Here is a 14,392-nt window from a genome sequence, read left to right on the forward strand (position 1 = left end):
TACCTCATCGAAACTTTAAAACTCCTATTCTTCAAAAGATACCATTAAAAGCATGACAAGCAACAGACTAGGAGAAAATATTTGCAAGTCATATATCTGATGAAAGACTTACAATCAGAATATACATTATTATATATAATAAGAAATACAATCCAATTTTAAATGGGGCATAAGATTTTTTTTTAAATATAATTTGAGAGAGAAAGAGAGCACATGCACATGGGGGAGGGCAGAGAGAGAGAGAATCTCAAGCAGGCTCTACATGATCAGCACAGAGTTTGACACCGGCTCAGTCTCACAAGCTGAGATCATGACAGGAGCTGAACTCAAGATTCAGATTGTCAACTGATTGAGCCACCCAGGTGCCTCTAAATGGGCATAAGATTTAAACAGATACTTTACGGGGCGCCTGGGTGGCGCAGTCGGTTAAGCCTCCGACTTCAGCCAGGTCACGATCTTGCGGTCTGTGAGTTCGAGCCCCGCGTCAGGCTCTGAGCTGATGGCCCAGAGCCTGGAGCCTGTTTCCGATTCTGTGTCTCCCTCTCTCTCTGCCCCTCCCCCATTCATGCTCTGTCTCTCTCTGTCCCAAAAATAAATAAACGTTGAAAAAAAAAAAATTTTTTAAACAGATACTTTACCATAGAAGGCATGTGGATAGCAAGCAAGTGCATGAAGATGTTCACCATCATTGTTAGGAAATGCAAATTAAAACCCAGTGAGATCCCATTATATACCCAATAGATTGGCTAAAATTAAAAAGAATGATGATACCAAGTGTTGCTGAGAATGTAGAGGAGCTGGACCTTCTGGTGGAGGTACAAAATGGTACTATAGTTGACCGTTGAAGAACACGGGTTTGAACTGCTCAGGTCCACTCTTATGCAGATTTTTTTTTCCATTAAATACAGTACAGTACCGTGAACGTATTTTATCTTCCTTATGATTTTTTTTAAGTTTTATTTATGTGGGGCCCAAACCCACAACCCCAAGATGTTTTCTCTAGTTTACTCTATTGTAAGAACACAGTACATAATACATATACAAAATATGGGGGTGCCTGGGTGGCTCAGTCAGTTAAGCATCCAACTTTTGATTTCGGCTTGGGTCATGATCTCATGGGCTTTGCTCTGAGTGTAGAGCCTGCTTGGGATTCTCTCACTCCCTCTCTCTCTCTCTGCCTTCCCCTGCTCGTGCACCCACACATTCTGTCTCTGTATCAAATAAAGGCTTAACATATATACATACATATGTATGTACGTATATATGCATTATTTGACTGTTATCAATAAGGCTGCAGGTCAACAGTAGGCTATTAGTAGTTAAGTTTTGGGGGAGTCAAATGTTATATGTGGATTTTCAACTGTGTGAGGGGGGTCAGTGCCCCTACCCATCAAGTTGTTCAAGGGTGAACTATACCAGGTATCACATAACCTAACAATCTCACTTATAGATATATATCCAAGAAAGCAACACAAAAACTTGTACACAAATGTTCATAGCAGTGTTATTCATAATAGCCAAAAAGTGAAAACAAACCCAAATGTCCATCAATTGACAAATGAGTAGAACAAAATGTGGTACAACCACACAACGGAACATTGTTCAATAATAAAAAGGAATGAAGCACTGATATATGCTACAACATTGGTGAACAATGAAAATATTATGCTAAGTGAAAAATGCCAATCACAAAGGGCCGTATATGGCATGATTCTATTTATATGTAATATCCAGAATGGGCAAATCTTTTTTTTTTTTTTTTTTTAATATTTTTTTTAACGTTTATTTATTTTTGAGACAGAGAGAGACAGAGCATGAACGGGGGAGGGTCAGAGAGAGGGAGACACAGAATCCGAAACAGGCTCCAGGGTCTGAGCTGTCAGCACAGAGCCCGACGCGGGGCTTGAACCCACGGACCGCGAGATCATGACCTGAGCCGAAGTCGGCCACCCAACCGACTGAGCCACCCAGGCGCCCCAAGAGAATGGGCAAATCTAAAGAGACAGAAAGTAGATGAATGGTTGCCTAAGGCTGGGGAAGGGGGTATGGTACAGGGTTTCTTTGGCAGACAAAAATGTTGTAAAATTCAATTGTGATGATGGGTATATAACCTTGTGAATTAAAAAAAAAAAAAACCCCACATTGAATTATATACTTTTTAAGTTTATTTATTTATTTATTTTGAGAGAGACAGAGACAGCACAAGTGGGGGAGGGGCAAAGAGAGGGAGAGAGAGAGACTCCCAAGCAGGCTCTGTGCTGGCATCCCAGAGCCTAATGTGGGACTTGAACCCACAAAACCGTGAGATCATGACCTGAGCTGAAACCAAGCGTTGGACACTTAACTGAGTGAGCCACCCAGGCATCCCTGAATTATAGATTTTAAATGAATGAATTGTATGATACATGACTTACATCTCAGTAAATCTACTTTAAAATGTTACCAGTCTCTTAAATGTTAAACATATCCTCTGATAGGATCCAGCCATTCCATTCCTAGGTATTTACCCAAGAAACCCAAAAATATTTGATTATACAAATACTTTCGTTACCCAAAAAAAAAAACGATCTGATACACACAAATGTTCTAAGTAGCTTCATTTGCAATAGCCCCAAACTGAAAACAACCTAAATATCCATCAGCAGGAGAATGGACAAACTGTGGTATATCCCTGGCAATAAAAAGGAATCAACTATTTAAAACAATTTTTTTAACGTTTGTTTATTTTTGAGAGAGAGACACACAGAGTGTGAGCAGGAAGGGGCAGAGAGAGAAGGAGACACAGAATCCAAAGCAGGCTCCAGGGTCCGAGCTGTCAGCACAGAGCCTGACATGGGGCTCAAACCCACCAACAATGAGATCATGATCTGAGCCAAAGCTGGACGCTCGACTGACTGAGCTACACAGGTGCCCCAAAAAGGAATCGACTATTGATACATGGAATAACATGCGTAAATCTCAAAATAATTATGACAAAGGACCGAAGCTAGACAAAAATAGAGTACATACTCTATGATTGCATTTATATAAAATTCTAGAAAATACAAATTAATCTATAATGATCAGTAACTGCCAGGGAAGGGACAAGGAGGGGCAACAGAGAGAGATTCCCAAGGGTCATAAAGAGCAATGGATATGTCTATTATCTTCACTGTGGTGATAGTTTCCTGATTGTATACACATATCAAAACTTACCATATTATATACTTTAAATGTGTGCAGCTTATTATATGTTAATTATACCCCACTAAATAGAAAACAAGACAAAAACACAAATCCCAGGGCCATATGCCCAGAGATTCTGATTCAGTAGATCTGGGTGGGATCTGGGTCGCTTTAGCTAGGACAAGCTCTCTAGGTGATGTGATGATCAGTCAGCCTGGGGAACACGGGTGGGACTGCAGAACAGCACTTCTCAGTCTTAAATGTGCATACAAATCACCTGTGGATGTGTTCGAATGCAGATTCGGTTAGTGGAGCCCAATAGTCTGCATTTTTAACGAGCTCCCAGGTGATACCAATGCTGCTGCTCCGTGGACCACCTTTGCCAGAAGCAAGGATGGAGAAACGAAAGTTATTTGACATATTAAGGAATCTAGAAAAAAAGCAACGGTGTGTACTTATCTCCAAACTCATCAAGTTGTATACATTAAATATGTACCGATTTTTGTCTGTTCATTATACCTCAAAAAAACTATTTAAAAAAAAACATTTTACATCAAGTTCCCCCTAACCTCTTCATGTATAATTTCTTTTTTGGATTATTAATAAAGATTATGCTTTCCAAGAAAAGGGAAGAAGTGAAAGGCAATGGGACCACATAGTGGAGGGTAACAAGCAATCTTGGATGGTTTGACTTTCTTCTGGGCACTGGCAATGTTCTAGGAAGCAAATAATACCATCTAATCTATGCTTGAGGAAGGTGACCCAGCCAACAGTGTGAAGGGTAGACTGGAATGGCAAAGAGATACCTGCCAAAAAGCTGTTGCAAAAATAGGCAGAGGATGTGAACAGGTTATTCACCTTCTCTCTTCTGTCCCTCCTCTGAAACCAAGGAAAGGCTGAGTCCACACGTTGAAATCAAGCTGCAGGGGAAACGGGCACTGATGCTAGAGCCAGGCAGGACCCCATCAGCACAAAGGTTTTCAAGGATGTACACAGGAATGGAAAAACAGGTGTGCGCAGCAATGGAAACAGAAGGTCGAAAAACAGAATCCACAAAAGTAGGAGGGAAGCAGGATGGTGAGCTGTATCACTAAGCATTTGCCAGTTCTATGCCTTTAACACATCTCATGAATGCTTCCTGCTCTGTGGCCCCACTCCTCTGGGACATATGAAGGGAGAACTCCACGTGACAGTGGAGGCAAAGATCACACACCTGCGTCTGCAAGCCAAGGGGTGCCAAGGACTGATGGCCACGGCCAGAAGCCAGGGGGAAGAGAGGAAGGATTCTCCCCCACAGTATCAGAGGAGAGCATGGCCCTAATGACACCTTGATTTCAGACTCCTAGCCTCCAGAGCTGTGAGGCAGTGTGGTTCTGTTGCTTAAACCATGCAATGTGTGATTCTTTGTTATAGGAGCCCCAGGAAACTTATACAAGCACCCACTGCAGTAGAAGTATCTGAACTTATTTATGGACTTAGTACGTGTATATACGTACTACTATACTAATGCAGGTTTGTTAATGGTGGGTACATTTTATTGGTTTTCTTTCATAGACTAGTATTTTTTTAATATAAAAATAGAATTTTTAAAGGATGAAACATTGACTACATGATATTTTTAAATCATTTCTACTTTATTAATGGTACAAAAATGTGTATCAAGCCATGAAGAGACAAGGAAGAGACGTAAATGCATATTGCTCAGTGAAAGAAGCCAACCTGAAAAGGCTGCATGCTGTACGATTCCAACTATCTGACATTCTGGAAAAGGCAAAACTATGGAGACAGTAAAAGGATCAGTGGTTGCCAGGGGTTGGGAGTGGGGGGTGAATAGTGGAGAACAGAGGATTTTTAGGACAGGTAAAATACTCTGTATGATACTAAAATGATGGATACATGCCTTTACACATGTATCCCAAACCATAGAATGTACAATGCCAAGAGTGAACTTTTTTCTGGATTTTGGGTGATTATGATGTGTCCATGGAGGTTCATCAATTGTAACACATGCCCACTCTGTTGGGGGATGTTGATGATGGGGGGCTATGCATGTGGGGGGGGGGGCAAGGGGTGTAGGGGAAATCCTTATGCCTTCCTCTCAATTTCTCTATGAACCTAAAACCACTCTAAAAAATCAAAATAACTTATAAAATCTTTCAATGAGCAGATTTTTAAAATAAGCCTCGTTCTTTTTTTAAAATCCTCATTAAATATCACAACCCTGAAGTACAAAGGTATACTTCTATTTATTTATTATTTATTTACAGATACAGCCAACTGATTTTTGACAAAGGCCAAAAAAATTCAATGAAGGAAGTAGAATTTTCAATAAATTGTTGTGAAGTAATTGGATATCAAAAAAAAAAAAAAAGAATCTCAATCTAAACCTCACATCTTATACAAAAATTAGCCAATTCAAAAAGGGGTCACATATTTCAATATAAAGTGTAAAACTACAACTTTAGAAGATAATGGAAAATCTTCAGGACCTAGGGCCCAGTGAAGAATTCTTAGATATGACCAAAAGCATGATTCATAAAGGAAAAATTGATAAATCAGAGTTAATCAAAATTAAAAACTTCTGCTCCATGAAAGATTATTAAAACAATGCAAGGACAAATACACACTGAGAAAAATGTACCTTTAAACTACATATTCAGTAAAGGGCTAGGATCTAGAGTATGTAAAGAACTCTTAGGATTCAATGGTTTAAAAAAATCTAATTAGGAAATGGACAAAAGACATGAACAGGTATTTCACTAAAGAGGTTATACAGATAACAAGGAAGCACACAAAAAGGTGTGCAACATCATTAGTCATTGGAGAAAAGCAAATTAAGATCATGATATCACTACACAGAGCACAGCTAAAAATAAGAAAGGTGACTGGGGTGCCTGGGTGGCGCAGTCGGTTAAGCGTCCGACTTCAGCCAGGCCACGATCTCGCGGTCCGTGAGTTCGAGCCCCGCGTCAGGCTCTGGGCTGATGGCTCAGAGCCTGGAGCCTGTTTCAGATTCTGTGTCTCCCTCTCTCTCTGCCCCTCCCCCGTTCATGCTCTGTCTCTCTCTGTCCCAAAAATAAATAAACGTTGAAAAAAAAAAAAAAGGTGACAACACCAAATGCTGGTGAGGATGTGGAGAACGGAATTACTTATACAATACTGGGAGGAATGCAAAATGGAACAGCCATTCTGGAAAACATTTTGGCTGGTTCTTAAAAAACTAAATATGCAACTACCATACAACCTAAAAACTGTGCTCTTGGGCATTTATCCCAGAGAAATGAAAACCTATGTTCACGAAACTCTGTACTTCTGTTCACAAAAACCTGTACACAAAGGTTTCTAACAGGTTTATTTGTAATAGCCCCAAACTGGAAACAACCCAGGTAGTCTCCAACGAATGAAGCGTTAAACAAATGGTGGTACATCCATGCCATGGAATACCCCTCAGCAATCAACATGAATGAACTGTTGGGGCACCAGGTGGCTTGGTCGGTTAAGCCTCTGACTCCTGATCTTGGCTCAGGTCATGATCTCACGGTTTATGCGTTCAAGCCACATGTTCAGCTCTGCACTATCAGCATGGAGCCTGCTTGGGATTCTGTCTCTCCCTCTGTCTGCCTTTCCCCTCTTTGTTCTCTCTCTCTCTCTCTCAAAATAAATAAATAAACTTAAAAAAAATTTTTTAATTGTTCAAAAAAAAAAAATGAATGAACTAATGCTATATACAACAACCCACATGAATCTCCAGAGAATTATGCTGTGTGAAGACAGCCAATCCCAAAGGTGAATATACACACACACACACACACACACACACATACATACATATATATGGAATATATATATGGAATATATATATATATATACACACATGTATGTATATATATGTATATATACATATATATTCCATTCATACAACATTCTTAAAGTGAGAAAATTACAGAAATAGAGAACAGATTAGTGGTTGTCAGGGGTGAAAGAGAGTGTGGGGTGGGAAAGAAGAGAGTATGGCTGTAAAAATGCAACGTGAGGAATCCGTTGTTTTGCACCGTGGCTGTCTCAATGTGGATCTCCTGGTTGTGATACTGTACTATACTTTGCGAGCTGTTACCATTGGGAGTAACTGGTTAAAGGATACATGAGATCCCTAGGTATTATTTCTTACAACTGTGATGTAAAAAGTGTAACTAAAAAAAAAAAAAAATGTTTACAATAAATAAATAAGTGGATGGATGGAAATTCTAATATTTTCTGCTCAGACCAAAGTGGGTCATCTTAAGGCACACCCAGTTTCAGAGATCACAGGCATATGCTGCTAGCTCCTACTGAAGTTTTGGGCCCCTCCAGCTCTTCTCTACATTCTCTTCAAGCTTTCTTTCTTAAATGGAAATTTGCTCATGTTACTTCCCATGATCACTAGTCTGACACATTGGGCCTTCATGATCTGGCTGTAGGTCTCTCCCCAATATATGTACCCGGACACCAAACTACACATGACTTCCAACTGTACAAAACGGTGTCTGACTGAAATACCTGAGGACAGGCACAACGACTTCTATCTGCTTATTTGTTTTGTTTTGTTTTGTTCTGTTTTGTTGAGAGAGCTCATGAGCAGAACAGAGGCAGAGAAAGAGGGGGAGAGAGAATCTTAAGAGAGAATCTGCAACCCAGCATGGAGCCTGATGCTGGGTTCAATCTCAAAACCATGAGATGATGATCTGAGCCAAAATCAAGAGTTGGACACTTAGCCAACTGAGCCACCCATGTGCCCCTCTATCTGCTTTTTTTTTTTTTTAATCTTTATTTACATTTGAGAGAGAGAGAGACAGAGTGCAAGTGGGGGCGGAACAGAGAGAGAGAGGGAGACACAGAATCCAAAGTAGGCTCCAAGTTCTGAGCTGTCATCACAGAGCCCGACGTGGGGCTCGAACCCAGGAACCACGAGATCATGACCTGAGCCAAAGTCGGACACCCAACCAACTGAGCTACCCAGGCGCCCCTCTATCTACTTACCTTACCTCAAATATTTTAATTCTAATCAACTTATTTCTTTTCTTTTTTTTTTTTTTTTTGAGTTTATTTTACTCACCATCTTGAGATCAAGAGTCACATGCTCTTCTGACTGAGCCAGCCAGGCAACCCTCGAACTTATTTTTTTCTTTTTTAAAGCTTTATTTATTTAAGTAATCTCTACACCCAACATGGGGCTCAAACTCATGACCCTGAGATCAAGAGTCACATTCTCTTTTGACTGAGCCAGCCAGGCGCCCCTAATTAATTTATTTCTAACGCTTATCAAATTCCCTAGCACAGACTAGGAGTGCAATAAATCTTGACTGAAATGTTTATTACTTTTTGCTTTGTTTATTGCTTCCTAAGAGACACGGATTCTGTATTACCCTCAGAACACTAACCTGCAATCACTCCAGCCAGGTACACCAGCCCTACTCGGAGGCCTTTGTGGACCATTTCCAAGGGAATACCCAACATGAGCTGCATAACAAGATTCCCCAGGATGTGCTGAACTCTGTGGAGACAAACACATTATGAGTAACCCACATAGTTATTTCTTTGGGACATTAACAGGGTAGTTACAGACTTGCTTAACTCAAATTCCATTCTCTAATTTTTTTAGGTGACTTTTTAAAAATAAAATCTCAACACGGAGCTTCAATATGTAAGATTAAAGGACATTTTAGAAGTATACATTTATAGGTTCTATTTTATAACAGTAACTGACAATGTCAAACAGAGAGTGATGAGGCTAGCTTAGGGAACATAAACTTGAATTTAGGTTTAGATGACAATTGCCATCTTACGTCAGCCCCAGCATCTGATTTTGTTTCAGTTGCATGGTATTGAGAAAATCCTAATTCACTCACATTGAGTTTAAATTTCAATAGTGTGTTTTGTTTTGTTTTTGTTTTTGTTTTTTTAAAGTAGGCTCCACACCCAAAATGGGGCTTGAAGTCACAACCTCAAGATCAAGAGTCACATGCTCTACAGACTGAGCCAGCCAGGCTCAGGTTTTTAAACAACAGTCTTGCAATCTTAGGCTATTCTTTAATAAAATAGAGATGGCAAGAGAAACCCCTATTCCCACTTCTACATTAAAAAGTCGAAAAACAAAGCTTACCAAAATGAAAAAGAAAGTTTACCCAGTAATATTAGCTAAATTTACTATGTCCCATTACTACAGTTTGCATAGAACATAACTGACTATACAGGTGGTTTTTATTATAGTTTTTAAATAGGTAAAAATATTTTTTTAAAAAATTCGTATTCTTTTGCTTGTCAAACTCCACAAGTATCTCTGGAGAATCTCTGCATGTATTTTGGTACATTCCCATATTACAGTAATCCTTAATTTAGTTGCTATGTAGCACAAGACTTTTTTTTTTTTTTAAGGAGATTTCAGGTTAAACCAAAAAGGTTAGGGGGCGCCTGGGTGGCTCAGACAGTTAAGCATCTGACTTTGGATCAGGTCATGATCTCACGGTTCATGGGTTCGAGCCCTGCATCAGGCTCTGTGCTGCCGGCTGGGAGCCTGGAGCCTGCTCTGGATTCTGTGTCTCCCTCTCTCTCTGCCCCTCCCCTGCTCACCCTTTGTCTCCCTCTGTCTCTCAAAAATAAATAAATGTAAAAAAAAAAATTTTTTTTTAAACAAAATAGGTGTTGGATCTTCCACAAAGTGCAAGAGCTTTCATATTTGCTTTAGGGATTGTGTTTTTGGGTTATAATTTACTTAACAAATTACCCAGCAGAGGTTCTCAGGGCACACCCTGCAGAACAGATTACTTACCTCCATGGCCACATGTGCACCCAGCCACAACTATCACTGTCCAAGTCATCTCCAAAGATATCCAAGAAGTAACATGTAATTCAGCACAAAATAGTCTAGCAAGGACAGTTACACTAGCCTTAAGGAGACCTCAGAAAGAGCATTTGGAAATACGTGCACTTTGTGAATTTGAGCAAAGTCACAGGAAGCCATCTCATCTTATCCTTTGGGAACAGCTTGGGGATAAAGTGACCAACAGCAACCAAAAAAACCCAAAAACAAAAAACAAAGAATCACCCTCAGCATTCTTTTGCGGCTCAATAGCAAGAGTAGAAGTGGCATAAAGATGAGATCCTGCCATATACTCGGAATAGAAATCCCAACTTTTCTCGGCCAAATTTTATCTACCCTTCCAGGTACAACTTGAATACATGTCATCTGTGAGACCCTCCCCATCCCAATCTTTCCATCTTTCTGTTTATGTTACAGTAGCTAATCCCATATCCATTTCATTACCACTTGTCTGCCTCCCGTAGTGATGCCGGAAGAGCTAATGTTGACTTTGCCAACCTCTCTTAGCTAGGGGTAGCTGTGTCTCATGGTTCCGGCTAATGAGATGCAGGTAAGAGTGGCGCTGACGGGGGACTGGTAAGAGAGCTTCTTTCCTGACAAAAGGGATTGATGTCACCAGCACCTGGTACTACCTTTCCCCTTCCTGCTTTTAATACCAAGCTACAGCTGCCGACTGGCAACCATGAGAGAAAGGTCAAGGGAAAAGCAGAGATGCCAGCATAGAACCAAGAGTCTTGGCTTCATTAAACTGACGAATTAGCCACATACCTCTAGGCTTCTCATACGGTAAAGAATTAACCTCCATTTGTTCGGGCCCCCGTTCGATTTTTGACTACTTCCATCCAAAAGCATTCCTAACTTATACAACCCCATATGTGACCTGTCCTACGCCTCCTTGAGAAGTCTTTCTGAGGGTCTTATTATGTATCAGGCACTGCAAAAATGACATTATAACCGTTGTCTCATTTAATCACAGCAACGTTGTGAGGTCGGTACTTACTACCCCACTTCACAGATGTGGAAACTGAGGCAGCAAGATGTTAAGTAACTACTCTGTAATACTATGTGGCCTTGCGTTACTATTTAACTGACTGTCCCCCTCATAATAAAATTTAAATGTGGTACAGGAACCACATTTGTTCAGAACGTGGTAGATGGAAGACCAAACTGAAAGTATCCATAGAAACTGAGCAATTAGCAATTTTGTCCTTGACTTGTCAAGCCTCTGAGCCCTGTGTCCTGCCATGGATACCTATTTAGCCATTGGCCAGAGTCATCCTTCAAGGTCCAGGGCTGGGTAGGTCACATAGGTGAAGTTGGCCTCATCTGAAGCCCCAGGCGTTCAGTGGGGAGGGTGGGGGCCAGCAGCAAGCTGCTCACTGTCTGCAGTGGGTTCTGAGTCGTGGGTTCTGAGTGAGGTCATAAAAGACTACTAGCGTAGAAGAAGCTATAAATGAAAACCAATGCCCATTGCTTGTATTATTCCAGATGGAATAAAACAGTACTATACACTCAGCAAAATGCTCGTGAATTAATTCTTTTTAAGTGTGTGGCAGGGGTGGGTTGGGAGGGACTGATGATTCATGTCCTAAAGGGAACATTTTAACAACATCAAACAACATACGTATGGGAACATACGTGTGGTTGAGTAATGATCGGGTCTCTTCTCATTACTGTTCCTATATAATTACCAGTATTAGGCAGCCATACGCAACACTAAGTACACTGGACTGGGGGTTAGCACCAATGGGTTGAGGTTCCAGCTCTGCCACGTGGCCACGTGACCTGGCGCGAGCAATACATCCCCTAAGCCTCAGACACGACGCAGCAGTAATAACACCTGCCTCCTAGGGTTCCTGTGAGGATCCGGCTAGATTATGCACATGTAAGTGTCTTATCAATAATAAAGCACCAACCAAATGTTGGGGGTGACGAGTACTCACAGTCAACCTCCTCCGTCAGTGACTTAATAGCATTCCTTACCCAGCATGCACCAGCATATAGGAGATAAACCTCCAGGCTTCCTCCCTCTTCTCAGGACTGTAGATAAAGGGACTCTCCAGGATGCCTGTGTCCAGGGTGATCCACTGTTTCTGAGGCTTCCACACAGCATAGTAAATAAACACTGCCAGCTGACCGGGAGGGGCAGACAGGAATGTTAACCACCTTCTGCAGAGAGTGGCCCCATTAAAGCCCACGGGCACTACCTTGGTTCCAAATGATTAGCTCTCAAGGGGGCCATTCCGTAGCAAGTGCTCAAAAGATGACAGGAATTAAATTCCCCTGCTGCATATCTGCCCACGTAACCGTGGTCATAGCCTACTTCCTCCAGTGAGTAGGAGCAGCCCCACACCAAATATGAAGAAAATGCTTTCTGAGCCCCCTACCCCCCTTAAATACCCTCTGCCCTCATCTTTCCATTCTCATTTGGTCTCTCATTTACACGGTAATATTAAGTCACTGCTGGCTTCCAAAGAATAGGGAAAGGGAACAATAGTAACTTTCAGCCGAGAAGCCTGGCAAACACGACCTTAACCAAGTTGATGAAGGCTCACGTCACCAGGGACGTCATGTGGAGGTCCCCTACTCCCTGATGTGATAGGATGAGAAAGGCACTTCACCTCTGCGTGTTCCTCCCTAAAACCCATAACTCCAGTCTAATCATGAGAAAAACATCAGACAAGCCCGAATCAGGGGATAACCTGGCCCATACTCCTCAAGATTATCAGAGTCATGAAAACAAAGCCTGAGAAACTGTCACAGATTAGAGGACACTGGGGGAACATAACAACTGAATGTGATAACTCTGGGTTGCAGGATACAGAAGGGATAGAAAGAGGACATTAGTGGAAAAGCTAGTAAAAATTGATATTAAGGGGCGCCTGAGTGGCTCAGCCAGTTAAGCGTCCAACTTAGACTCAAGTAATGATCTCATGGTTTGTGAGTTCAAACCCCGCATCCAGCTATCTGCTCTCAGTGCAGAGCCTGCTTTGGATCCTCTGTCTCCTCTCTCTCTCTCTCTCTCTCTCTCTCTCTCTCTCTCTCTCTCTCTCCCCCCCTCTCTCTCTCTGCCCCTCCCCTGCTAACGTTCTCTCTCTCTCTCTCTCTCTCTCTGTCTCTCTCAAAAACTAAACATTAAAACAAGAAAGATTTAAAAATACATACATACAGGGGCGCCTGGGTGGCTCAGTCGGTTGAACGACTGACTTCGGCTCAGGTCATGATCTCACGGTTCGTGGGTTCGAGCCCCGTGTCAGGCTCTGTGCTGACAGCTTGGAGCTTGAAACCTGCTTTGGATTCTGTGTCTCCCTCTCTCTGACCCTCCCCCACTCATGCTCTGTCTCTCAAAAATAAATTAAAATGTTCAAAAAAAATTTTTTTTAATACATACATACATAAAAACTTTTATTTAAGGGGCACCTAGGTGGCTCAGTAGGTTGAACATCCAACTCTTAATTTCAGCTCAGGTCATGATACCAAGGTTGTGGGATTGAGCCCCACATCAGCATGGAGCCTACTTGAAATTCTCTCTCTCCCTCTGCCCATCTCCCCTGCTCGTGCTCTCTCTCTCTAAAATAAAAAAATTAGGGGCACCTGGGTGGCTCAGTCGGTTAAGCATCCGACTTCGGCTCAGGTCACGATCTCATGGTTCGTGGGTTTGAGCCCCGCATCAGGCTCTGTGCTGACAGCTCAGAGCCTGGAGCCTGTTTCAGATTCTGTGTCTCCCTCTCTCTCTGCCCCTCCCCCACTCGTGCTCTGTTTCCCTCTGTCTCAAAAATAAATAAACATTAAAAAAAATTAAAAAAAAATTTTTTTTAAATAAATAAATAAAATAAAATAATTAAAATTAAAAAAAAATAAAGCTTTTATTTTAAAAACTGATTTTGGAGCACTTGTGTGCCTCAGTCAGTTGAGCGCCCAACTCTTGATTTCAGCTCAGGTCATGATCTTATGGTTGTGGGATCAAGTCCCATGCAGAGTGCTGCACCGACAGCTCGGGGCCTATTTGGGATTCTCTTCCTCTCTCACCGCCCCTCCTCCACTTGCTCTCTCTCTCTCTCTGTCTTTCTCTCACTCGCTCTCACTCTCAAAACAAATAAATAAACATTAAAAAAAAAAAAAAACCAAACCCTGATCTTTCAGGGTACCTGGCTGGTTCAGTCAGTAGAGTATGAGACTCTTGATCTCAGGGTTCTAAGTTCGAGCCCCATATTGGGTATAGAGATTACTTATAAATAAATAAATAAATAAATAAATAAATAAATAAATAAATAAATAGTTTTTAAAAAAGACACTGATCTTTCTGTGAGAGACAAATACCCACAATGGTTGTACAGATTACTTGAAAATCAATCAATCAATCAATGATTT

The 14,392-nt window shown here is 41.4% G+C and overlaps 1 protein-coding gene across 5 annotated transcripts in view; it reads right to left on the bottom strand.

Annotated features, from left to right (window-relative positions):
* RHBDL2 (rhomboid like 2) overlaps positions 1 to 14,392 on the bottom strand; it is a 53,686-nt gene that overhangs the window by 13,764 nt on the left and 25,530 nt on the right. For all 5 annotated transcript variants that reach the window (XM_086716524.1, XM_086716525.1, XM_086716527.1 and 2 more), the window contains 2 exons: positions 12,005 to 12,153; positions 8,583 to 8,695 (listed from right to left, as the gene is read on the bottom strand). In XM_086716524.1, the coding sequence (XP_086572650.1) occupies positions 8,583 to 8,695; positions 12,005 to 12,153 (262 nt within the window). The remainder of the gene's footprint in view (positions 1 to 8,582; positions 8,696 to 12,004; positions 12,154 to 14,392) is intronic.

The sequence above is a fragment of the Puma concolor genome, chromosome C1 (genome assembly GCF_028749965.1).
Source record: "Puma concolor isolate L17-30 chromosome C1, mPumCon1.1.hap2, whole genome shotgun sequence".
Lineage (NCBI taxonomy): Eukaryota > Metazoa > Chordata > Mammalia > Carnivora > Felidae > Puma > Puma concolor.